Genomic DNA, 26,654 nt, shown 5'->3' with positions numbered 1-26,654 from the left:
TATATATATATATATATATATATATATATATATACTGAGATATTATATGTTATATATATACCAATCTGTCAACCTCATTAAAAAAAATTGCTAAACCCCTACTAAGTGGAAGACCTAGACTGTTCACCACCAGGAATAATTCCTGAATGCAGAGCCCTGAGAACCATCAGATGTGACTCCAAAACAATAAAAAAAAATCTAGTTGCTATATAATATCTGTCCTTTTACCCTTAGAAAATCTAAAATAATACAGCATATACATTGACTTGTAATGCTATATGCTGGAATCTGTATTGTTATATACCTATGTTATTTTCCTTAAAAATATTTTAACAAAATATAGACTACCATATATCCACATATAAGAGGAACTAAAGCCAAAAAATGGGGCCGGGGGGGGGGCGTTGAAGGGACCAGAGCAATAGTACAGTGAAGAAGGCATTTGCCTTGCATGCGGCTGACCCCAGTTCAATCCCTGGCTTCCCATATGGCCCCTTGAGCACTGTCAGGAGTGATTCCTGAGCACAGAGCCAGGAGTAATCCTTGAGCACCATCAGGTGCGTTCCCAAACCCCCTCCACCCAAAAAAATTTGGGGGGCTGGAGAGAGATCGCACAGGAATTTAAAGAACTTACATGAGGCTGACTTTGTTTTACTCCTGAGCACTCTATATGGTCTCCTGAGAACCATCAGGAATAGCCTCTGTATATTGCTGGGCGTGACCTCCCCTCACAAATAAAAATATTTAATGTTTATGCTGTGAAAATAGCATATTGATAATTACAAAGGATGATCACTTAAAAGGCACATATATGTTGAAATATGATAAAGTAACTAAAAGGCTGTGGCAGAAACCAGGCTTTCACATGTCACTTTCCAAGGTGGTAGGCTTGGGGATGGAACTGACATGGTTTAAATGATTGGGTCATTTTCATTTTGTTTTACCCAAAGCTTTTATAAACAGTTAATATTAGCCATATGTATTTTTTTCCTTCTTTAATCACCTGGCGCCTTTCTCCCTCAAGCACACCTCTTGTTTTCCTGACACATGCTCGAACCCTTTCGCAGAGAATAGCTGTCCACAGACACTGAGCTGAAAGGAGCTTACAGGGTAGCTGTGGCTGTCCATGGCTAAAGATGGACTTCTGAGAAGAAAGAAAGGCAGGCAGAACTCTGAGAGGGAATACAGGGAGACAGTCCATTGCTAGTCAGGGACTAGGGAAAAACTTTTCCAACTCATGAAGAAGAGGGAGAAGAACATTTCATGCTCAGTATGTGTCAGGACATATGTACATGTGTACAGAGTTGGGTGACAAAGAGGCAAGCAATGCACCGTGATAAAAGTAATAAAGTGTCCAGAGGGCAGAGAGAGAATGAAGATTGAAATGCCAGGCTGGAGCTTTAGATGTGATCCTGAGAGTTTGGCGTTAGAGGTAAACAGTGCAGGACAGTGATGTGAATGGGTGAGAGGAGGTAAAGGGAGAGGCTGAGAGATTTGAGCTGTAGATGCACACCAATTTCAGAAATGAGATTTTGTATCAATTTTGCATCTGTGGTGGGCAAGGGGTGTAGCTCAATGGTATAGCTTTGCAGTTTTGCATCTGAATTGTCTAAAAGTTCAAATCTGGCCATTTTTCTGGTAGATGTCCCCTGCTTGTCTCAAGTCCATCCTGGGTAAATCCCCAAGCCAGTTGACCTTGAGGCTTCTCAGTCATTTTAGATAAAACACTGGAGTGTGTAACACCTGGCAGATTTTTTCATTTGTAACAGGTTTTAAAATCTAGGGCAACTGAGAAAGAAAATATAGTCTAGGGGTATCATAATTTATTTGTGCCATATTAACAGTTCTTTGTCATCTGCCAGGAAAAGGAATCAATTTAGTCTCTGAGTTTTGTGGGGGGATTTGTTTTTTTTTTTTAAGAACTTGAGAAGGTGGCATGAGCATCTTCAGAGCAGGGGCTCTGAGGGAGCATTGCTGGGGAGGAGGGTGAGGCCTGCAGGCCTGTGTGGGAGGTGGTAATTGTCTTTTCAGCCATGTGGGCCGAGATGTAGATTTGATCTAATTAATTTTGTTTCCTCTTGACAACTCGCTGAATTTATCTAAGGTCTTGATGAGATCATTGTGGAAAAGGGTAGAAGGGGGGAAAAGTTAAGTGTCAGCCATGTAGAAAGCTGTTTCATCTCCCTGCCTGCCTGAATCTGCATGCCAACACTTGAATTTCCTAGAGATAAAACCTAAAAGTCATTCTCTACCTAACACCCACAATTCCCGTCATAACCTAACATCCATTTTCTTAAAGCAAACAAACAGTTAAATGTATAATTTTTGAGACTTGGATCTTTTTTTCTTTTAAAATTAGCACCATTCAGACCTGAGGTAGTACAGCAGGCAGGATTGTCTTACATGTGACCAACCCGAGTTCAATCCCCAGCACAACACATGGTCCCCTTAGCACTCCTGGGAATGATTCCATGAGCACCGCCTGCAGATATGGCCAATTGATAAATTAATTAGGCACCTTAAACCTTAGGATAGTTAAAAACCCATTTCTCCTCTGGAATTGCTTCTTTTAACCTATGGGTAGTTTTTTTTAATCCAGGCCATTCTTGACATGAGCTCACTTCACCTCACCTTCTTACTTCAGACTCAGTTTTTCTCTATTCCTTACCATCTTTCACACAAAAACACACATAATGACAAAGTTTTCTGACAGCTTAATGGAAATTTCAAGGACTATAGGGATTAGGTTAGGCGTGATCTTATTAACTGAACATCTGGAGTAGTTACGGATTTGCTCATTAATTGGTTCAACTGCACTGTGTTCAGCTAGGATCTGTTTTGTCTTAAGAGTAAATTTGTGAAGCATCCATTTACGTGTTGGATCATTTGTAATAATGGAAAAGTAATAGCACTGTCTCAGAACCTTATTCCTAATCATTTCGTTGCCTTTTTTTTTTTAATTTATTTTTGGTTTGAGGGCTTACTCCATCTCTGCATTCAGGGATCACTCGTGGTGGGCTCGGGGGACCTTATGTGATTCTAGGTGTTGAACCCAAGTCAGCCACATGCAAGGCAAATGCCCTACCTGCTGTACTGTTGCTTAGGCTCACATTACCTTTTTAAAAAATACTTACAATACATTTTTCTTTGCAAATTCCACTGCCCTTTAGACAGAGAAGCCTGCTAAGAGCAAAACAGGGAAAACCAGAATATTCCCTGGGCTCAGTTTCTCATTATCTTTTTACTTTGAGCAGGGCAGAGATACAAGATACTAGGGAGGGGGCTTGGGGCACAATGGCAGTGTTCATGGCTACTCCTGACTCTGTGCTCAGGGCTGACCTTGACAGTGCTTAGGGAGCCATGTGTGGGGCCTTTGAACTAGGGTCGCGGCAACCATAGCCACATGCAGGATAAGTTCCTGCCTTCCAAAGCTACGAGAGCTGTTCAGAATACACAATTCCTGTCATAACCATGCACTGTAGCACTGCCGTCCCATTGTTCATCAATTTGCTCGAGCAGGCAGCAGTAACATCTCCATTGTGAGATTTGTTGTTACTGTTTTTGGCATATCGAATATGCCACGGGGAGCTTGCCAGGCTCTGCTATGCGGGCAGGATACTCTCGGTATTTGCCGAGCTCTCCAAGAGGGACAGAGGGCTCGAACCCGGGTCGGCGACGTGCAAGACAAACGCCCTACCTGCTGTGCTATCGCACCAGCTGTCATAACCATAGAGAGAAGAAAACAGGAAAGCCTCATCCACTTGCTGATCCTAGGGAGAAGAATGCTATGGAATGGGGCGAGTCTTGGCTAGTGGGTGGCTGAGAAGGTCCATGTGAGCCACAGAGGCCTAAATTTCCCAGTGCTCTCAATCACAGAAAGGCCCTGGCATGAACAGCAAAATGCAGCTGGATGTGTTCAAATATAGTGAGTTACTGGCAGACAGAACGTAATCGGTGTCAGAAAGCTAATTACAGGCAGTGCAGAGGTTTGTCATCCTTAATTAATATTTCTTAAACTCTTGCATTCCTATAGCTGTGGAACTATTGTGGTGAAGAGAATCATTTTAATGGGGGTAATAAGAATTTCCCACACCAATTATTTTTAAATTTTATGTCTTTTAAATGAAGCATCTTTTTTCTCCTCTGCATCTGCAGTTACATTTCTTTGCAGAAGGCAAAGGCAGTAATTAGGAACTGAGAGGAAGTAGCGGACGCTGGAGATAGACAACACTTATAAGGCTTTATTCGGAGGGAAAATGGTGTCAAGAAATTTATAGGGCTGCACACTGCATTATGCCTAACCTTTTGGACATATTAAAGCTTGTCATTTTCCAGTCTTACAGCCTCTTGTTATACATAAATAATATATAATACAGGGCCCCGATCATCTGACATTTGTTAAGGTAATAAATATACCCTAAGTGCTGATGGGTCTTGCACTCCGTGATTTAAAAGCACACAGCAGAAATTTAATGTAACTTAAAATGTCCTGTGTAATTCTATGGATTTGCAGATTCTGTGCCAGTCAGCAGATTTGCTTGCATTGGGATCTGTTGAAGGCACTGTCGGGCTTGTCAGGTTCATGGTGTCAAGCAGGATAGAGAGGGAAAGATGAGCTCAGGTCCTTCCTTCAACCCAGAAAAGACCAAAGAGAACCGGTCATTAGCAGGTTTGACAACCGTTAGTAGGGTTGGTGGGGACTTGACCCTGAGGTGACAGGAGACACAGACTGTTAGAGGAGGCTCCTCACACCCACAGCGAGCAACCCTGTCCAGCCTGTATCTCCTGGGACTTCTCCGATTCCCACAGGACCCGCCACTAGCTGGGGTAGAGGCAGCAGTGACGGGGAGTGTCAGTAATCCCCCCGCCTTATCTTGGTACTGCAGCCAGTAAAGACATTGCAGGCATTTGTCCAGAAGCCTTTGACTCTGGCAAACTGGGTTGATTCTGTTACAGGAGTTTTAAACCCAGTGTTTAAGGCCAGGTGTCAAGCTTTTGTGAGGCCCCAAGAGAAACCTTTGTTAGGGGGTTTGTTTGTCTTCCCAAACAAATCATACCCTGCCTGCATTATTTGTCAAAGCACGATAGCCTATAGGAAAGAAAATCTGTCATGCCTGGTTCCGCGACAGATGCAGACTGTGGACAGCCAGCAGGACTACATTTGCTTCCTATTTATTTTTTGTATGGAGCGTTCTGACTCTCGGGCTGAACTCTGCCACCGTGGCTGGCTCCCACGGCCTTCAAAGCTAGGTGCCCTGGTTCTTTTCTGGAATAGCTTTCGTGCCATTTAGGGCACAGCTTCTCAGGCCTCCATGCACTTAAGCAACATTGGGAGGCCCCTTGCTGAAATACAAGTTCCAGACCCCAGGCCAGAGACTCTGACTCTGAGTGGGAAGGGTAGAAGCCAAAGACTGAGCTTGAAAGCAAGTTCCAGGTGGAATGGATGGTCAGCAGCACAAATTCAGGACACCACCCCAGGTGCTCTGAACTGTCTTATTTAAGGCTATACCCTAAAACTGAAGGGGAACCCTAGCAGTGTTCAAGGGATACTCCTGACTCTATACTCAGGACCAACCCCCATCAATGCTCAGGGATCCGACTGTATGTGATGCTGAGGATTGAACTGGGATTAGTCACATATAATACAAACACCTTAACCCCTGTATTATCTGTCCAGCCCTTTGTTGTATCTTTAAACCTAATTTTTCCCCACTTGGTTCTATCTTCATTGATTTGCTTGAGTGGGCCCAGTAACATCTCGATTTTGAGACTTGCTGTTATTGTGTTTGGCATATTGAATCCAGGCTTTACCGTGGGGGCAAGATACCCTCTCTCGGGTTCTATCTTAGTTGAATCCTACCAGAGAATTATCTTACAACAGTCTGTCTCGGACCCTGTATAGGGCAAGTAGCTGTCAGAAATTCTAGAACACTTCTTTTACATAATTAATTCAGTATGAACAGGTGTCCTGTACAATGCTTGGTGCTTTCTCTGCATTCATTAATTTTATCCTCCCAACAATACTCGGCTCGTATGACGAACTACAGGCAACAAGAAAGGCTGAATAACTAGGTCACTCGATTTTTTTAGTGCTAGGACTAAGACTTAAACCCAGCTCGCCAAGCCTCGGGAGTTCTTAGGAACACCCACCTCCTCTGTAACCCAGATCTCAGTTCCATTTGTGGCAAGTTCAAGTTTGCAGTTTCAGAAGTTTTCAAGCAGACCTGTTTCCTCATACTCTTCATAGAGAAAAATCAAAGCACTTAAAATAATCCAGAGAGCTACCTGAGTCTCAGTTTCATAAGGAGACCCACTTCCCTATTTTCTAGCTTTGATGCCTCGTGCCGGGACAAAGGAAGAAGATGGGACCAGGAAGTTGGAAAATAGAAATGCTTTGTCTGCTTTCAGATATTGCTTAGATGTTGGATTTCCAGTCTTAGCTGGATAAGAACCTCAAAGGGAAGAAAAATAAACCATGCAAATTCTGCTTTGCCTTCAAGGCCACCTGAGACTCCCACTGGCATTGGGTGGGCCGGGAATATAAAGTTGTTCTTCCCCTAAAATATGAATGTCATATTCATTCTCCCTTTCCCTGTGATGGCATCACAGCCACACCCCCTCCCGCACCCAATTCCCCCAGATGCATTCAATCCAAAGGTGGCAGCACTGAAAGTAGGCCCATCCTCAGACAACCACAGCAAAGCATTATTTCAAAGTGTGAATTTTAAAATAGCTTCCGAATTGAGATTTTCAAATAGCCAAGAGGCAGCCTCTACTTTAATACAGTCAGTCATTAACTAGGTACATCTTGAAGACCTTGGTCCCTCCCAACAACTGATCTGCAGCCTGTGCAGGGTAAAAAAATATATACTTTAAAGAAATGGACAGTATGAGTTAAAAGCTCTGAGCCCATTTCCAAGGTGGCTGTTGGTAGTTGAGTTTATGACTGCACCATCTGGTTTGCATTATATGGTAAGACAAGAAGAGGGCTGCTTCCTGCCGAGATAACCACAGAGAACTCCCATTACATTTCATTGTGAACATCTCCCGTGGCTGGGGTGTGCCTTTGAGGATAAATTGTCACCAGTTAGGGCCTCTCCCCTTTTCCCCCACACCCCGCTACCCCCTATTTGTTTGCTTCTCTCCTTGACAGGGATTACAGCGGGCCCTCTGTGGCTAGCGGCCGTGATACTTGGCCCGTGATTAGTTCATTCATTCATACTGCCTTGCGAGACTGGGAGCCTGGCATTTTGTTGCAATAAGATTTTCAAACCAGAAAAATTGGGTTGTTAGATCCCATTCACCCAAAGTTGTTATGAGGATTTCAAGGAAATTGCAGGCTTGTCTTACCATAAAGTCGAATCAAGCATCTATTTTTAGGGGACCCCGACTCTGGGGCATTTCTTGGTGGTGTGCCATCTTTCTGAGCGCTTAGACCCAACACGCACACCCGCTTCTGGCCCAGGCAGTGGAGGAAACGTCCATCCTCTCTTTTCTGCCTTTGCATATTTCTCCACAGGACACAGAGGGGCTTTGTTGTCTTTGTGGTCACCGGGTCCGCTCCACACAGATGCCCATTAATCACTTCACTATGGAGACAGACACATCCATCATATCACAGCGGCTCCGAAACAGGCAGGCTAGTGAGCTGGGCCGATGGGCCATGGAAAGGGCATGCTGAACCACTGTCAGGGGCTGGCCACAGAGGTCTCAGCTACTGGGCAAGGTGACCAGGGTACAGTTGGATATGGCCCTTCCTCATCTCAGTAGCAGCAAATGGCTGCTGTTATTGATCGGAATGGGTGCTATTATTGATCTTACGCATTTGACATTATATGCTTCCCTTCCCCCCCCCCTTTTTTTGGTGTGGTTGGGATCAAGTGCGGAGCGATAGCACAGCAGGTAGGACATTTGCCTTGCATGCGGCCGACCCGGGTTCGATTCCTCCATCCCTCTCGGAGAGCCCGGCAAGCTACCAAGAGTATCCTGCCTGCACGGCAGAGCCTGGCAAGCTACCTGTGGCGTATTCGATATGCCAAAAACAGTAACAAGTCTCACAATAGAGACGTCACTGCTGCCCACTTGAGCAAATCAATAAACAACAGGAGGACAGTGCTACGGTAGTTGGGACCAATAGCAGCAGCTCCCACATTTGTCTGTGTCACGTAGGGCAGCACAGTTCAAGACAGAAAGTTTTAATTTTGAAAACTGGAATCATCAGTTCAGCTCTTGATGGAAAGGTATTGACTCCTTAAAGTCAGTCTTTTGTGAAAAATGGATTCAGCCTGAGGCAGAGCGAGCTTACGTCAGCTTTCTCAGGCAAGGAAACCCTTGAAATTACAGGAAAATTGTCTGGGAACCTGCCTTTCAAAATTGACCGCGTCTTCCATCTTTTTTTTTTTAATCCTTCAGGGCTGCTTTTCACATTGGACTTCCAGGGGGGGTTTAGCAGCCACTTTCATTCTCCCCTGCGGGTCTTCCCTTTCATGCACACATTCATTTACTACTGATGTAACAGATACTGAGCACCTTTGTGCTGGAGGAGACCAGCGTCAATCCAGCCCTTCTAGAATGAGAAGGCGAGCAAAGGGATTAGGACAGCATTGCGCAGAGGTCTGGCACACTTGAAGAAAGAAGTATTCACCAGGGGCTGGAGTGATAACACAGCGGGTAAGGCGTTTGCCTTGCACGCTGCCAACCTGGGTTCAATTCCCAGCATCCCATATGGTCCCCCGAGCACTGCCAGGAGTAATTCCTGAGTGCATGAGCCAGGAATAACTCCTGTGCATCATCGGGTGTGACCCAAAAAGGAAAAAAAAGAAGTATTCACCTGACCAGTGGGGGCTGCAGAAGGCTTCCTCTTGGAGCTGAGACCTGGATGACAGACATGGGGGTGAGCAGGGAGAGAGAAGGTAGAGTGAACAGACTCTGGGAGAGCCCAGAGGACAGTGAGAACAGAACAGAGTGGGGGGAAAAGAGGTGCTAGTGGAAGAGGCTCAAAGGGAGATTGGACAGTGGTCATTCCCAGCCACAATCTTCTGCTGCCTTCCCTGCTTGTTCGTGTTGCTTTCTCCACTCAGCTGTTCCTATGCAGCCTTAGGCTTAACTCAGATGCCATCTCCTGCACCAAGTCTTTGTCCCTATTGGGGAAGCAGCAGTGTAGCTCGTGTGGCTGGTCCACTCTTCGGGTGCTTGCCTGGGTGAGTGCAGCCAGCACCTGCCTTCTCCCACTGGATCACAGGGTTAGTGCCTCCTTCAGTGATATCCACCTCAGACCCAGCACAGTGCTTTCCTGTGCTCAGTAAAGGTTTGCTGAAGATGGAGACGGAGAATGCATGTAACAGCACGAAGGAAATTATTTCTCAGCCCCGGAAACCATCCTTTTTGAAGCAGACTGTCCTGTAGTTTGGTGCTAAGCTCCCCAAGCAGATAGATCAGGTCATATAGAGACTCTGTTGGACAGACCAGAGCCATTTTTCCCCCTCCTTAGTTTTTGGGCCATACCCAGTAGGACTCTGGCGCTCCCGCCAGCTCTCTCTGCCCAAGGGTTACTCCTGGCAGTGCTAATGAGACCATGTACAGTGCTGAAGATTGAACAGGACTGGCTGCATTCCCTCTGGACTGTCTCTCTGGCCCAGGAACATTTTTGTTTTGATGGGGTTTTTGGACCACACCCAAGCAGTGCTCTGGGGCCATTCTGGCTCGGAGCTCAGGACTGACCTATGTCCATGCACAGGGGACCCAATATGTGCTGCGGATTCAAACCAGGGTCAGCTACATGCAAGGCAAGAGCCTCACCTTCTGTACTAAATTTCCAGCCCCTGAAAATATTTTTTTAATAAAGAATCTGTTATGCGGTATTCATGATACACCATAAGAAAATCAGATCAGTGCTAAACGTACAGTTTATAATTGCATATATTTATTTTGGAATTAGGATTCATAGAGCCCATGGGGCAAGGGTGTTCTTTATTTTCACATTGCTTTACCCTCTAAAGATTTCCAAACTGCCCCCTCTGAGACCTCCCTCTAGCATCCCTCCAGCAGCTAAAATACTGCTCTGACTTCAGGAGGAAAACAACAACGACGACAATCGCAATTTTATTCTTTCTCAGTCCGGCCAATTTAGGCATGATTTCAGAGAACTCTCTAAGCTATTGTGTGTCTGGCTTCCTGCAATAGGAAGGTGGAAAGAATAACCATTTAGGACCTCATGACTAGTGAGAAATCGCTGGCAGTTAATGAATCAATGCGAAGGATTTTTCAGATACTGTTTTCATTACAAATGCCGTAGTTTCAAGTGGTCAAAGCAGAAGGCCCAGGGGTTGGTAGAGGAGGCATTTCAGCATCTCAGGGTAAGGAAGCCAACTCTAATTGTTCCTCTGCAGTGCCAGGGGTGGGAATGAGGGTGATCCCTGGGAGGCAGCTCCTGCCCTGCAAAGATACCTCCAATTTCTGACCTGACCAGGGGTCTCCATGTAGCCTGAGCAGCTGTGGACACTCGCAGGGACCAGAGCCCTCTGCTGCAATGAATTTGTTTCCAGTGATTGATTCCTATCCACCTGGAAGCACTCAGAGGGTAACTGTTGGGTTTTTTGTTTTGTTTCATTTTGCTTTTTTGGGTAACATCCAGCAATGCTCAGGGGTGAATCCTGGTTCTGTACTCAGGAGTTACTCCTAGCAGTATTTGGGGAACCATATGGGATGCCAGGAACTGAACCTGGGTTGTCCGCATACAAAGCAAATGCTCTACCCACTGTACTATCACTCCAGCCCCGGTAACTGTGTTTTAAAAAGTCATTTACCCTTATCCTCTCTTTTGGATTAAATCCCTCCAAAATTATTTTTATCTTTAAAACAGTTTTTGTTAGGTCCAGAGAAACAGCACCAGGTTGGGCCATTTCCTGCTTTTATTATTCTGCATTATTTCAATGCTTGGGATGGCACAGCTTTCCCGAAACAGTGGTGTCTGAGTGTGTCTTGTCATCCCTTTGGCAGCACTAGTCACAGAGCAGGAGCTGGGAGGACTGGGAATATGGCAGAGCCAGTCTGTTTTTCCCCTCCCTGTTGATCCCAGGGGAGCAAATACCTTCCTCTCCACCCTTTGCAAGCCACTCACTCCCCACTTCTCATCTGTCGCTCCTTTGGGCCTTCAGAACAGCGTTTCTCAACCATTTCCCATCCAGGGCCACCCTCCCAACCTTGCTTCCTTCCTGTGTTCTCCCCTGCCCTAGAGGCTGTCCCCATAGTCTTAAACTGTGGGACCCCATTTATGCTATGTTCACCTGTGGTCCCTTAGATCCTCTGGGACCCTCTGTAACTTACTCATTGTGTCACTTGATTCTCGTTGCAACAGTAAGGTGGTAAGATATCAGAGGGGGAAACTGAGGTTCAGAAACCTTAAGTCATTTTCCAAAAGTTCACCCTGCCAAAGCAGTGTTCTCTTTAGGTTTCTGAGATGGACAAAAGTTCGAGCATTGCCCGGGCGAGTTGTACGGTTTTTAATAGGGACTTAAGCCAATGTTATCATTTCCAGGGGTTCTCCTCTGTCTTTTTTTTGTGGTATAAGAATCTGTCTTTTTAAGTTCAGCAGACTTTATTTCTAATTTAACTGCTTATCTCCTGATGCTGGAGTCATCTGACTTTCTGATCTGTGTCTAAGTGTGGACCTGCGGTATCTGCAATCATACAAACAGATGAGAAAAGCCACGGGATGCCAAGGCAATATTGCAAAGCTAAAGAAGCAGAAAGAGTTTAAGGCCACAATTTACAAAGCCAAATTGGGAAGGAGAGGTACAGAGACTTCATTTCCCTCAAAAATCTGACCCGAATTGATTTAACCACTGAACGCCCCCCTCAAAAAAAATGTCATCCACTCAGGTATTTCCCGGTGAAAAAGAAGAGGTTTGCACAAATCTCAGGCAGTCAAGGACTTTCAGACATTTAAGAAGAATATTTGGGAGCTAAAAGTTAAACAGTGGATACATTTGGAATTTGTGCAGGTTTCCTAGTTAATGAAAGGGACTTGTGGACTGCTCTAGCCTTGATCTTCCAAGAAAGTCTTAAGTTTGGGGGTGAGGGGCAGTGTGGCAGGGAACAGGAGGAATTTAACTTGCAGTATGACAAAGTCAACTGTCAGTAACTTTATTATAAATGCATACCTGTGGAGGCTTCAGTCTCATAAATATTGTTGTCTGAAAGGAATTCATAAGATACCTCGATAAAATTTACCTAACACCCATTGTTGGTAGGGCATCTAGTCTGCATTAGATCCCAGTGAAATTACCAATCCAGGGGCCAGAGAAAGAATGTGAGTTTAGGCTCTCGCTTTGTGTGTGCCGACCCCGGTTAGAAATCTTCCCCTACCCCCACTGTACTGGGTGTGGCCCCCAAATATGCACACGCACGCAAGTCACAAAACCAGTGACAGAAATACAGCTCCATTTTTTTCCCCCACAGGTGTATCTCTGTGTTATTAGATGCAGTAAAGATGAGTACAGATACTCGAGAGGGAACAGGAACGTGGGATGTGGCTTGGGATTGTGAGTCAAAGCCTGCATTCAATACCATAAACCTACCCATACCCCCACGCACAGCACCACTGGGTATAATCCTCACAATAATAGGCCCCCTACCAAAAAAATCAATCTGTTCAATAGTTTTCCATATACAACCCAAACCGAAAGAAAATCAGTTGCTCTTTCAGATCGCAACAAGGAAATGCAAATTTAAGGAAGAAACTTTTATTGGTCTAGATACTAGGTATTAAAACTTTTATTGGTCTAGATACTAGGTATTAAAACATATTTGAATGCAAGACACCCCACTGTTTGGGGAGCACCACAGCATCATTTCCTGCTGGTCTTTTTGCTTCTTCATTCCTCTCTCTTAAAAGTTCATGAAGATAAACGTGGAAATAAGGGGAAAGTGCCACATTAGGAAATTACTCAAAGTCCTGCCACTGGACATGCTCTTCTCCCCGGGTTGAACTGCCCAGCCAACTCTCATTTCATTGCAGAATCTTTGTTTCTCATGAGATCGTTGCTGCTTCTATTAGTTCCCAACCCACTCGAAGTCACAGTTCCTTTACCACAGAACAGTCATCTCCACGGCAAACCAACAGAAGGGATGCAGGCAATTTAGAAAGAAAAGAGGGGGCTGGAGTGATTATACAGTGGGTAGGGTGTTTGCCTTTCATGCGGCCGAGCTGGGTTTGATCCCTGGCATCCCATAGGGTCCCCCAAGCACCGCCAGAAGTAATTCCTGAGTGCAGAGCCAGGAGTAACCCCTGAGCATCACTGGGTGTGACCCAAAAAAGAAAAAAAATTAGAAAAGAGACAATCCTCTCCATGCTAAGGTTTCTAAATTTTTGAGCCCTGGATTTCATTTATTCATTTTTTAATTTTATTGATTCACCGTGAGATATAGTTACAAGCTTTCGTGTTTGGGTTACAATCACACAATGATCAAACGCCCATCCCTCCACCAGTGCACATTCCCCACCACCAATATCCCCAGTATACCCCCACCTTTCCCACCCTCCCACTGTCTCCATGGCAGACAATATTCCCCATACTCTCTCTCTACTTGTGGGCATTATAGTACTGAAAGGTTATCATATTTGGTCCTTTATCTACTTTCAAGCCCTGGATTTTAGCAGGGGAAAAAAAAATATAATCCCCAAATCCTTGACCAGGCTGTATTTCAGGGCTCCAGCAGAAGTTGGCAGTTGCCTCTTGTGTGTTTGGGAAGGGCTCGAGATCTTTATTTCTCTTCTCTCTTAATTCTATGCCACTGATATCTGCCAGTAAAATACATTAAACACATTACAGAAAGAGTTGATTTAGTAGAAGAAAAATTGTCCCGGGAGACCAGAAAAGCTACATTTTCTGTCTTACTACCATTTCCATAATAGAAACAATGTTTACATTTCCTGAGCCCATGCAGTGCCTCTAATGTATTCCAGTTCCTCCACCCTCCAGAGGCTGGGATGGAGATATTTGAGATTTTATTTTTCAGCTACCACATCAAGCACTTAAGATCTGACAATGGTGATGCGTATTCTCCCTTGGTATTAAAAAATAAAAGCTCCAGTGTTTGCGTTTGATTAGAGTCTCTCAGCTTGGTGGCTGATTAAGCAGGAACTGCAAAAGCAACTCTCTCCAGAAACACAGCATCATGGTTAATGTAGTGTAATATTATTGACGGGTCTAGTCACATAATTTTTATTAAATTGAAGAGATTAGCTCTGCTGAAGAATCTCATCGTGACAGCAAGCCTGAGTTGTAATAACAAGATCTGACACTTCTCAAACCCACCACACAGCCCCAAATGGTCTTTTTGCACTCTCCCCCTTCTTTCCGTTCAAGGGCTGGGAGGGCTTCACTAGAAATATTTGGTGTATTTACCTGAAAATGAGTGTTTATGGTTTGGGTTTATTTTGTGGAGATTTTTTCGGGGTGTGGAGTGGAGTTAAGGGCTTGAGGGGTGAAGAAAAATCAGTATGAACACTTGTGATCTGTGACCCTCGGGTATTTTCTTTCACAGTGCCTTGCAGCCCTTCCTCCAATTGTCCAACATGTAAACAGAGCTTTTCTCCAGTTCGAGTCTATGGTGCGCAGAAAAGCCATCAGAAGGAACCCCCAGAGCCCTGTGCAATTTATGCCTTTTGACTTGCATAGAACCTTGCCCTTTCCCCCACACTCCCTGTGTCTTAGTTTTATGAGGGGGAACTGAGCCACAATGTGGCAGGATCTGTTTCCCGAATATGCCCTACTCCGCAGAAAGAAGTGAAGTAGGAGCAGGATAGACTTTGGAGAGGGAAAAGCAAGTCTCTTAAACACAAAAGACCGCAAGGACTGGAGCCTATTTGCATACTGAGGTGGGGGGTGGGAGCAGGCTGGGAGGATTAATTAGCTCCAGTTTTGGCAAGCTGCTCCTGGAAGACAAGTTGTGCAGAGGTGCTATTGTCACTTATTACTGTTATTAATTAGCAGGGTGAACGCCAAACACAAACGAGCCCCGAGGCCCCGCCTCCATCCACTCCCTAACCCCTCTTGTGGTCCTGTCTTGCAGGAGTGATTCGGGAAAGTTACCTCAAAGGCCACGACCAGCTCGTCCCGGTCACCCTCTTGGCCATCGCGGTCATTCTGGCCTTCGTCATGGGGGCCGTCTTCTCGGGCATCGTCGTCTACTGCGTCTGCGACCACCGGCGCAAGGACGGCTCGGCCGTGCCGCGCAAGGACAAGGAGCTGGCGCACTCCCGCCGCGGCTCCATGAGCAGCGTCACCAAGCTCAGCGGGCTCTTCGGCGACGCGCAGTCCAAGGACCCCAAGCCCGAGGCCATCCTCACGCCCCTCATGCACAACGGCAAGCTGGCCACGCCGGGCAGCACGGCCAAGATGCTCATCAAGGCCGACCAGCACCACCTGGACCTGGCGGCGCTGCCCACGCCCGAGTCCACGCCCACGCTGCAGCAGAAGCGCAAGCCCAGCCGCGGCAGCCGCGAGTGGGAGCGCAACCAGAACCTCATCAACGCCTGCACCAAGGACATGCCCCCCATGGGCTCGCCGGTGATCCCCACGGACCTGCCCCTGCGGGCCTCCCCCAGCCACATCCCCAGCGTGGTGGTGCTGCCCATCACGCAGCAGGGCTACCAGCACGAATACGTGGACCAGCCCAAGATGAGCGAGGTGGCCCAGATGGCGCTGGAGGACCAGGCCGCCACCCTGGAGTATAAAACCATCAAGGACCACCTCAGCAGCAAGAGTCCCAACCACGGGGTGAACCTGGTGGAGAACCTGGACAGCCTGCCCCCCAAGGTGCCCCAGAGGGAGGCCTCCCTGGGGCCCCCGGGCGCCCCCCTGTCCCAGAACGGCCTGGGCAAGCGACTGGAGATGCATCACTCTGCCTCCTACGGGCTGGACTATAAGAGGAGCTACCCCACGAACTCGCTCACGAGAAGCCACCACCAGGCCGCCACGCTCAAAAGAAACAATACTAACTCCTCCAATTCCTCCCACCTCTCCAGGAACCAGAGCTTTGGCCGGGGGGACAACCCGCCCCCCGCCCCGCAGAGGGTGGACTCCATCCAGGCGCACGGCTCGCAGCCGGCGGGCCAGGCCGTGACTGTCTCCAGGCAGCCCAGCCTCAACGCCTACAGCTCCCTGACACGCGCCGGGCTCAAGCGCACGGCCTCGCTAAAGCCCGACGTGCCCCCCAAGCCCTCTTTCGCTCCCCTTTCCACCTCCCTGAAGCCTAACGATGCGTGTACATAATCCCAGGGGGAGGGGCCAAGGGTTGAACCCGCAGGAAAGGCGAGAGAGACGCCGGCTCAGCTCAGCGAGGTCCTCCACGGCCTGCGTACCCGCCAGACCCAGACGGCCTGTGCCAGCGTCAGCGCCCTGGGCCTCCCCTCCGGGACCCCCGGCCCTCCGGAAAATCTCGCCACGGGGTGTGGAGGTTTGTGACCGACTCACCTCCGTTCACTACCTTCACGCTCCCCGACACCCTACACTACTAGGTCGGAATCACAAAAGACTTCAAAGGATCATCACAGACATGAGCCAAAAGCACACCCCCAACACACACACACACAAACACAGACACACACACAGACACACACACACTACATCACTCCCAGGGGTGAACAGCCACTCGAATATTTTCTCCATGACCACACAGGGCGCTGCCAAATCGGGCTCACCCTCCAAGCCGCAAAAACACTACATTTTTTTTTAAATCATGAAAATTAAAAAGACAAAAAAAAAAAGAATTCATTGATAACTCTAACTCAGATTTTAACAATGGCAGAAGTTTACTATGCGCAGATACTGTGAAATGCCCACCAGTGTTACAGCTTTCTGTCCTAGCAGATGAATGCCATGTTGGGCCATGATGTCGATGTCGTAGATTTCTGCTCCTCCTCCTTTTAATGAAATAACGTGACCGTTAACGCAAGTAACTCTTTATTTATTGTTCACCCTTGTTCTCCTTAAGGAAAGGACTCATCCACATGCCATCCTATGAACAGCTCTTCAGAAAACCCATTGAAAAAGTTAAAACTATTTAACGTGAAATCCATTAACTGGAATAATTGAGTTTCTTTATTTTTACAATAAATTCACTGAGTAAATAAGTTGGAGCTGGAATTCTGAACTTTGTTTGGACTGTCTGCTTGCTAGCTAAAGGAAAAAAAGTTAACAGGGGAATCTGTATTCAGATCTATCGGTTAATCATGTCTCTGGCCTATATAATCTACAAAAACAAAATTATTTTTAATTTTTAAAAAAAGTCCTTCCAGATCCTAACTTCTAGAACAACCAAGAGAGGAACGTTTGGGGTGGCACTTCCATGCCCTGTTGCCACCCACCAGGTTGTCGGTGGCTCCTACTTTCTGTGAAGGCGCCAGTATGTGCTGTGCCATCTCATTTCACCTTGCATGTGAGACAGCAAACATGAGCCACAAATCGCGTGAACTAATTTATATGCTGGCTGCTCCCTCGCATAAATTAAAGATTTGCCCACCCGGGTCTCCCGTGGGGTTCCATCTGTGAATAGCCTGTTTTCCACATGTAAATTTGTGCCTTACACCCTGAGTTGTGTACACTTGTAAACTGTTGTTATGCTCAAACCGCCCCCCTTTCTAAAATAAATGCAGATATTTATTTAACCCTCCCTCAGCTTCCCCAGCCCACGCCCTCTCCAACTCTCTGGAAGGCGAGTACTCGTCCAGCAGATGGAAGGAGGAGGCAGTAGGGATGGGTGTGAGCAGCCGCCTGGGAAAACTGGGCACTCAGCACTATCCCCTGGTCGTGCCAAGTAGAGCCACCCTTGGGCTGTGCTGCCAGCACAGACCCCAGTGTTGAGGGTGACAGACCCCCCTTTCTGCCTGTAGAACTCCGTTTCCCTCATACTTTCAATCATTTCAATGTGGTGGTAGCCTAGGAGCAGGAAAGGGACAAAGATTCCCATCCTTTGCTGCTGTGACCTCTTACTGGAGAGCATGCTGGGTGCAGGGGGTTGGGGGTAACCCTAGAGGAGGCCCCATGCCTTATGCTCAGCACACATACAAATACACCCAAGAGATGACCTGGAAACGGACATGGGTAGGCTAGTCCCATAGCCACAAACGTGAAATGCCCAGTACGAGGCCATCCACAATAGATGCTCCAAAAATGTTGAATGGGACAAAAGATTTTTTTTTTAATTTTTGAAAACTTTTCTCATCCTTTGGTAGTTCTTGTCTGTTGGGTGGAGTGGGACATGTGCTCATCTTCTCCTTGGTTTTCATTAGCTCAAACGAACGAGAGGGACTTTTGTTTACTCTGTCATGAACAAAAGGATTCTCACATCCTGTAAACCATGAGCACTGAGGTCAGTATTGTTTGAGGGTTTGTATTTGGTTGTTTTCCTTTTATTGGACAGTTAAACAATGTTTGGTGTCTCTGAATCTTTTAATTTTTAGTATGAGCTGGGTTTAGTTTTGTCTTTAAAAGAGAGAGCGAGAAAGAGAGAGAGAGAATTCAGGACAATTTTGAGTTGGCTAGTAAAGAAGGGAAGCTTCCAGAATGAGTGTAGTGTAGGTTCTCCTGGGTGTTTGGCAGGGTCAGGGCTCAGTCTGCTGTTCCAAACATCCCTTGCAGTTTTGCTGTTGTTTGAGGTAGATCTTTGTAGTTGTTGCGTTGTTAGGTTTTTGTTTTGTTAGTGGAATCAATGTTTACATCCTCTGAACTCTGTACCCTGAAACCATGAGATCTTCTAGAAACTGAGATCATTGGTTTGTTTTCTTTCTTCCCCTTGCGTCTTCTTCATAGTCACAGAATATGGGAAGGTGCTGGGTTTGTGTCCCCTTCTCCCCTCCCCCAAAGCTGCCACCTTCTCCCTCAGCCTGGAGCCCCAAGAGCGTTGTGGGTGCAGCTCCAGCCTCACTGCTCTGCCGTGTTAAGGAGGCTGTGTCAAAACTGCCCTCCTGCAACCTTGTACCCCACAACACCCCACAAACCTTCATATGCTGTGTTCATCCTACGTGGCCCACATGTATTGAGCTGGTCTTCTGCATTTAAGTATTGTCCCCTCTTTTGTTCCCCACTGTATGTGGGGGAGGGTCCATAAACCTGTGTGCCTTTGCTTTCCACCCTTGCTAGTCACTGATAGATGCAACAAACTCAGATTTATATTTGTTGTAAAGTTGTAAAAATATTGTGATGTCACCAATTTTCCCTCCATCACCAACCACATCCCCTAACATCTGATTCATGACTTATTGTATGTTGTAAACAAGGAAAAAAGAAAAAAAAAGGTAAAGGGGGGAAAAAAAGGCAAGGAAAAGGCTCTTTATTACTTAAAAGTAATAAAACCAGACTGTTCTACATTCTCTTCTGTGTCCTGAATGCTTTCATTTATCTCGTTTTCCTTTTTTCAGTCCCATGTCCTGTTGTCCCATTCTACTCTTTGCTCCATCGCTAACTGGCACGAGTTAGACTCATCTGTTTACAGCTCCCCTCCTGTTCCCTGACACACACCTTACCCCTCACAAACTCTGTGTTTCCTCTGCCTGCACAAAATCTGGAGAAAAGTTCAGCGGCAGCCATCGGTAATTAAGAGGCAGAGTGTGCCTTGCCTCCCTCTATTCATTTTATGCATTTTCTTTCTATGGGCTTGCTCATCGTCAAACATTTATGGTAGGCTTGATCATTTAAGAGATCGAGGCTAGGATTTTAGTACGTAGGGTCCACTAAAAATAGATCCTTGAACAGATGTGACTTCATTCTCTTTACATATTAATAAGATGGAGGGTGCCTGGTTTTATTCCTTGTTAGCATTTATCTCATGTAACCCAGAAGGCATGGTTGAATGCCTATCTGGATAGAGCCCTTCGTTTTCGTTGGTTTTTTTTTTTTTTTTTTTTTTTTGCCAGATAATATCACGAGAGGCCTAGAGTAGGTTTGACCCTCGGGGACAGTTTTTAGAGCAGTCATTAAAAAAGTGTTTGGCTACCATATTTATTTTTGACCTCTTGAACTATTTTTCTCTGAACTGTTTTTCCTTTCTTTGGCTTTTAGGTAAGTTTAAGTGTACCCTTTTAACAAGTCATTTCTCATTGCATTTCTTTAACACCATGGGGTTAGGCCCAAAGTTGCTGAGGATCCAGCACCCACCTCTGGGAGCAGAGAAAGATGGTCGTGGCACCTGGATTGGGAGAAAGGAATACTGCGGAGGAGGTGCCCTGAAGTTGGGGCAGGAGGCGACAAGAGTAGAGAGATGACTTGTGCAAAGGTGCCAGAGCTGACACGTTTGAAAGACCAAGGGGTGAGGGTCCGTAAGTGGGGTCCCTGAGAGCCTGGCAGGGACAAGGCTGGAGCTAGCCCAGAAAGATTGTTAAGAAAGGTTCTAGTCAAGCTGATGGGCAGCTCAACCTCTATTAAGGGTATGTAGGCCACGGCTGGGGTGGGGGTGGAGGCTGATATCTCCCTGGAAGTCACATAGACGTGGACAGTAAGCTGGTCCAGAGATAGACTGAGGGCCACCAGGCAATGGGCCAATTAGCACGTCACTTTGGGAGGAGCAACACAAAGACCTGCTCTCTCCCATCTCAAGGTATTTAGGAAACAACCCCATCAGCTAAGGGTGTATTGGGGGAGGAGGTCACTCCTTTTGGCAGAGAGACTCCTTCTCATGTGACAGAGAACTTGACTGCTGCTTAAGAGCTAAGAGAGGATAAGTCTCACAGCTGGTCCAAATGCCTCCCAGTTAGGGAAGTCTGTATAAAGTGGGGGTGAGGGGGTAGGGGGGAGATCTTGAGGTCCTCTGGGTAAAAGGGTTCGTGACCATCATCCCGGATCTGCCAGCAGAACAGTTCCTCCTGGGATAAATCTGTCTTCTTTGGCCTGTTCCTCTCACCCTTCCAGGGGTGGGGGCACCCTGACAGAGCCCACTTCTCTCCACTTCCTGCCCAGCCTTTCCCTCTCCCTCCCCCACCCATTCTCCCTGGGGAGCCTTCCTGTGTCTTGCCCTTCTCCTAGAGGGCACCCCAAGTTCCTTCCTCGAGCTGGGCCTGAGCTCAGCTCCCTCCAATTTGAAGCAGGCGCAACTGCTGGAGTGCAACCTGACACGTGTTCTGGTCTGGGAGATTTTGCTGTTGTCAGCTTTGTTCTGGCCTGGGGAGAGGTGACAAGCCAAACAGGTGCAGCCTGAATTTTCACAGCAGCCAGCCTGAAGAATGTGGATGCGCAGACAGTCCAGCATTTTCTTTTGCACTGTATGTGTCTGCCTGCTTGTTCCAGGGCTCAGAGCCTTCCTGGGTTGTTGGTTATTGCTGTTCTGGGGCGGCTGGTCTCAGGAATGACTGGGCAGACTGGAGTCTGATGGGGCCACAGCTGAAGGCTTCCACTCACCTACTTTCCTTAAGTGCTTCGTCAAGCACAAATGGTTCTCCTCCATCAGCCCCGTGAGTTGGCTGCCTGAGCAAAAGCTCGTTCCAAAATAAAAAGAAGTCATTCAGCAAGTGAAATTAGAGCATCAGAAAGGCACCTACCCTTTCAAACACTGGCACATTCTGCTCGAGGGAAAGGGGTGAGGAGAGTGAAAAAGAACCCTCTGGTAACAGAACAATGAGCTTTGGAGTACAAGCCTCCCCCTGGCTGAGCGCTGTGGCAGCTGGGTGCTCAGAGTCGGTAACCCTTCTCTGGGGCTTCTCTAACCAGGTGGCGACAGACTCCGGAAGGGAGCTGGGAAAGCAGGGCTCCAGTTTATTGATCGGGATGCCAGACAGATGGGGAGCTCCCCTAGTCCATTTAGAGTATTGTGTGTCCTGAGTTCTACCCCCTCGGGATGCCTGGAGCCGGGAAAGTGACCTCCAAGAGGCTTAGGGCTGAAGTGATGTGCATTAAACGTGGCCGCACCAAACAGTGCGCAGATGTCTTTCTCGCAAATGGAGATGAAATATGAGCAAATCAAGAGTGGCAGCTGAGTAATGAGGGGTTCCCCATCCCCCCTGCAAGCACATCCCTGCCCCCCACTGCAGGCTCACACAAAGGCTTCTGTCGGGCTGCTCCCTCCCATGACCAGCTCAGGGCAGATCCATGTTTGTGGAAGGTGGGCCCTTTGGGAAGGTCTTTCCTCCCCTCTTCCTGGGGAAAATGGATCCCACCTCACACCTGGGTATAAGCCACATCTCTTCTCTTCCCGTTTACTTTCCTGGAGGACTTCCAGGAGAGTCATCACAGCATCCCCAGAGCAAGCCCTGGGTCTGCCAATGGGCTGCAAGAAAGGTCCAAAATGGAAAAGATGAGAAAGAACGGGAAAGTAGGGATAACATCGGAAGCATTTTTTCATTGATGGTTGTCAGGAAATGTACACAAACACAGGTAAAAGTGGCATGGCATGTAGTGTCAGATGCCGACATGGCACTAGAGAAACTCAGACGAACTCCCAGGGGTCTTTTAGGATGAGGAAGATGGAAAGTCAGTCTGAGAGCCAAACACTCTCTTTCCTTCTTCAGTCTGACCACTACCCTCACCCGGACTAGGGAGAGGAGAGGGAGAGAAAAGTGAGCGTGTCTAATGAACATTTAACCTGGCTAGACCTGGTCAGTGCAGACCTGAGAATTTCAACCACTCGGGTGACCGCATCGTCCAGGAGAAATGAAAGGGGCTTCTGGTCAGGGCCAAGACATGTGGGACAGACAGATGGACGTCTCCCTGTGGATAGCAACAGTACATTTTATCTGGATTCTACCTCCAGCTGTGCAGGGAGCAATGCACTGACGAGTACCCTCCTTTATGCAGGATCCTCAGTTTGGATGTAGAGGAAGGGGGTTCTCCTGGGGCACTGACCCACACTGAAATGCAGTCATGATTCCCAAACCTGCATGTTGACCTCACCCCCTCCTCTCTCTGAGGAATACTGTGCGCCTTACACAATTACTGCGATTCACCGAAGGGAAAAGCCTCCCACGGCGTCTCCCAGGAGAGCTGATTGCAACAATCCAGTCCCCAAAATAAAGACGAGGCACACACGTTCTATTTTAAGGGCATTGTGCTCTAATATTTTTCCATCATTAAAGAACACGTCTCTTCCTTCCTGCGTCTGCAAAGTCTTGATGCCGGCAGCGTTGTTAGGAGCTGTCAACAGAACAGGGAAGCAGGGAGCTGAAGCCATTTCAGCAGTCTTGCTTCTGACGGTGCACCCCCCTCTCGGGACAGCAGGAGCATGAAGCAAGGACCAGCTCCTTCAGTTTCTCCTTCCAACTCTAGCCAGGCCGAGCACAAGAAAAAGTCAAGAAGCTCAATAGATCCCAGGATTAATAAGGAACGAGGGAGATGACATGTCCTAGATAAACTTACACGGGTAAAGAACAGGGCCCCAATAATACAATAACATTGCTTTTTAAAAAAAAAAAGAAACATGAAAGTCAGGGACAGAATTATGATCATTAATCACTGTAATAGTAATCACAGATGATGAGCGATAAGAAATGGGGAGAAGCAATACGTGAAGAAATGGCCTTTATGTAAATAGACTCACACAGCCTGTGCTCTTTTTTTTTTTTTTTACTTCTTCCACTAGGAATTATGGGCTGGAGCGATAGCACAGCGGTAAGGCGTTTGCCTAACAAGCGGCCAACATGGCCAACTGGAGTTTGATTCCTCGGCCCCTCTCAGAGAGCCCGGCAAGCTACCGAGAGTATCTCGCCCGCACGGCAAAGCCTGGCAAGCTCCCCGTGACGTATTCGATATGCCAAACACAGTAACAACAAGTCTCATGATGGAGACGTTACTGGGCCCACTCGAGCAAATCGATGAACAACGGGAGGACAGTGATCTTCCACTAGGAATTATTATTTTGTGGGCTAGAAAGATAGTACAGTGTTTAAGGCATTTGCCTTGCACACAGCTAACACCAGTCCAATCCCTGGCACCACATATGGTCCTCCAAGCACACTTGGAGTGATCCCCAAGCACAGAACCAGAAATATGTCCTGAGCACCACCCGGTGTGGCCCTAGCATAGCACTGTAGCACTGTGTTCCCGATGTTCATCGATTAGCTCGAGCGGGCCCAGTAACATCTCCATTGTGAGACTTGTTGTTACTGTGTTTGGCATATCGAATACGTCACGGGTAGCTTGCTAGACTTTGCCATGCAGGTGAAATACTCTCGGTAGCTTGCCAGGCTCTCCGAGAGGGGCAGAGGAATCAAACCCAGGTTGGCCGGGTTGGCCACATGCAAAGCAAATGCCCTACCTGCTGGGCTATCACTCCAGCCCTAGCATAAAAATAATATTTTGAGGGACCAGAAAGATAGAACAGCAGATAGCACTTCCCTTGCATGTAGCTTATATGGGTTCCATAAATGTTCCCAGCACCATATGGATTCCCCAAGCACCTCCAAGATTGATTCCTAAGCACAGAGCCAGGAGAAAGTCCTGGGTACAGCCAAATGTTGCCCAAATAACCGTACCTCCCTGAATAAGTAATTATTCTGACATTTATCCCCATTATTTTGTGCATCTCAAAAATGCCTTTTGTCACCAAATTATATACCATTGTATACCCTACAGTTTATTCACCTATTGATGAACATTGGGGTAAGTTCTGCTTTTTATTATAAAGAGTTAAAAATATCTATATCTTAAACAAAAGACATAAACAAAAAAGGATGGATCCCTACTTCCCATTAAAGAAGCTGCAGGTCAAGGAAGTATGAAAAGGAAGAAATACTTGGTCTTGTCTTTTCATGTGAGCTACACTGGCTTCCTGGACACTGTGGGTACCAACCATTTTGACTTTATCCCTAATATCAACTCTATTGTTGGATGATTAAGTGGAGGACCTGCAAAATCCCCGGAAGCAGGGCAGAGATAGAGATGCCTCCACCTACGTGCCTCTTCTCTGGCCACCTAGCTGCCAGGTTTCTGTGGCTCATGCCTCAGCCTCTACCTCCCGGAGTCAACAAGACGCATTGTGTGAATGCACGTAGCACAGAAGGGGGTAGCACTGTCACCTCTGAGTGATGGCTGCCACATGGACAGAAGCTCCTTATTCCACAGTGCCCTGGAGCAGCCAGCCCACCCTGTGTGCCACCTTCACAGGCAACTCGGATTCAACCTTAAGGAAGTAGAGCCTGGCTGATCTTTGACTGCCATGTTCTCTTTCTAGCCTGTCTGGTTGCCAGCAAAACCCTGTCTCCATCCCACACAACCTTTTCTCAGCACACGTCTGCTATTAAGTAAAAATAAAGGCTTGGCTTCCACCCACATGGGTGATGGTTTTAAAATACATAAGTATCCAAACTGCCACACAGTGCTCTTTACTGCCCAATGAAAGCCACAATCATGGAGACAATTAACTCCCTAATCACAAGGCTCAGGGTCAATCATCAATTAACCTGGAAAAGGATATTTTCTGTTCCAAAGTGGGCATTGTGAGACTCTACCAAAAGCAATGGCTGCTCTGTTAGAGACCAGCTTCCTGCACTGCCAGGAACAGAATGAATGTGTGTGTGTGTGTGTGTGTGTGTGTGTGTGTGTGTGTGCGCGTGTGTGTGTATGTGTGTGTGTGTGTGTTTCTGCATGTGTATATGTAAAAGAAATCTGTCTGTTGAAAGTTGATATTGGTGTTGACTGATTTGAATTCCTAATTGGTATTTAATTTTATTTAAGAAACATTGATTTGTTTCCCCTCTGGTTCCAGGGTAAAGAGGAGGCCTGTGATCACATTTCTTCCTTGGGGAGGGAAGATAATGTGTTAGACTTATATGCATGAATAGAAACAGGTAAATAGTCATATTTCCTCTGACTTTGTAATTTAAACAGTGTAAGTCAGTAGGGAAAGGCTGTAATTGGAGCCAAAGTGAGGTGAAAATTACTAGGTGTTGGAGCATCTGCATCTCATTTTTAATTAGGTGACTATAATAGCAAGATCAAAAACTTTTTCTTGTCACTCAATCTTTGGGGCTTTCTAATCAAGAAACCAAAGAGCCTGTTTGTCCTCAGGAAAGAGTGACCCAAAAAGATCCTCTTTAATTACCTGATTACCTGGCTGGTGCAGCAGACAGGTCTGGCCTCAGGGACAGAGCAGGACTTGGTGAAGGTGGTGTGATGAGGGCAAGGTGCATTGCCATCACTCCCATGAGGGCTCTCAGGAACAGTGACCACCTTCTTGTTCCTTAGGAGCTTTGTGCCTTCTCCCCTCACAAGGCCAAGTCACATAGATGGAAGAGAGTAACACACTGTGTGCCTTTGGGCCTCGGTGCTCATCAGAGCTGATGCTGCCATTTATGGGGCAGCCATAAAACTCTCTGGCACCTTCTTTTCCTATCTGCATGCCAGAGGTAATGATGGCTGCCCTGCACACTCCTTCCCTAAATGTTAGAGTCAGTTAGAGTCAAACAAGGTGAATGCTGACCAATACTTGCAAAACTTGACCCCCCCACTATGTCCCTCTCAGACTTCGCATCCCAAACAAGATCCCATTCACCCTTAATCTTCAAATTATATAGATGATGCTGAGTGCCCCCCGCCCCCATCCTGCTGATAATGAAAATGGTCTCTTTGGGGTGTTTCTCTCTCTCTCTCTCTCTCTCTCTCTCTCTCTCTCTCTCTCTCTCTCTCTGCCAACTCCTTAAATACTTTTCAGCTGCCAACATAAGCAGC

General features: G+C 46.9%; 1 protein-coding gene across 3 annotated transcripts in view; it reads left to right on the top strand.

Moving 5' to 3' along the window:
• Positions 1–17,143, top strand: part of SEMA6A (semaphorin 6A) — a 130,603-nt gene extending 113,460 nt beyond the window's left edge. For all 3 annotated transcript variants that reach the window (XM_056124343.1, XM_056124342.1, XM_056124344.1), the window contains one exon: positions 15,076–17,143. In XM_056124343.1, coding sequence (XP_055980318.1) covers positions 15,076–16,277 — 1,202 coding nt within the window. In that variant the 3' untranslated portion in view covers positions 16,278–17,143. The remainder of the gene's footprint in view (positions 1–15,075) is intronic.
• The last annotated feature ends 9,511 nt before the right edge of the window (positions 17,144–26,654 follow it).

Source organism: Sorex fumeus, unplaced genomic scaffold (assembly GCF_029834395.1).
Source record: "Sorex fumeus unplaced genomic scaffold, SorFum_2.1 ptg000051l, whole genome shotgun sequence".
Taxonomy (NCBI): Eukaryota; Metazoa; Chordata; class Mammalia; order Eulipotyphla; family Soricidae; genus Sorex; species Sorex fumeus.
Note: the sequence above shows the minus strand (reverse complement) of the source record. Positions and strands in the feature narration are given on the sequence as shown.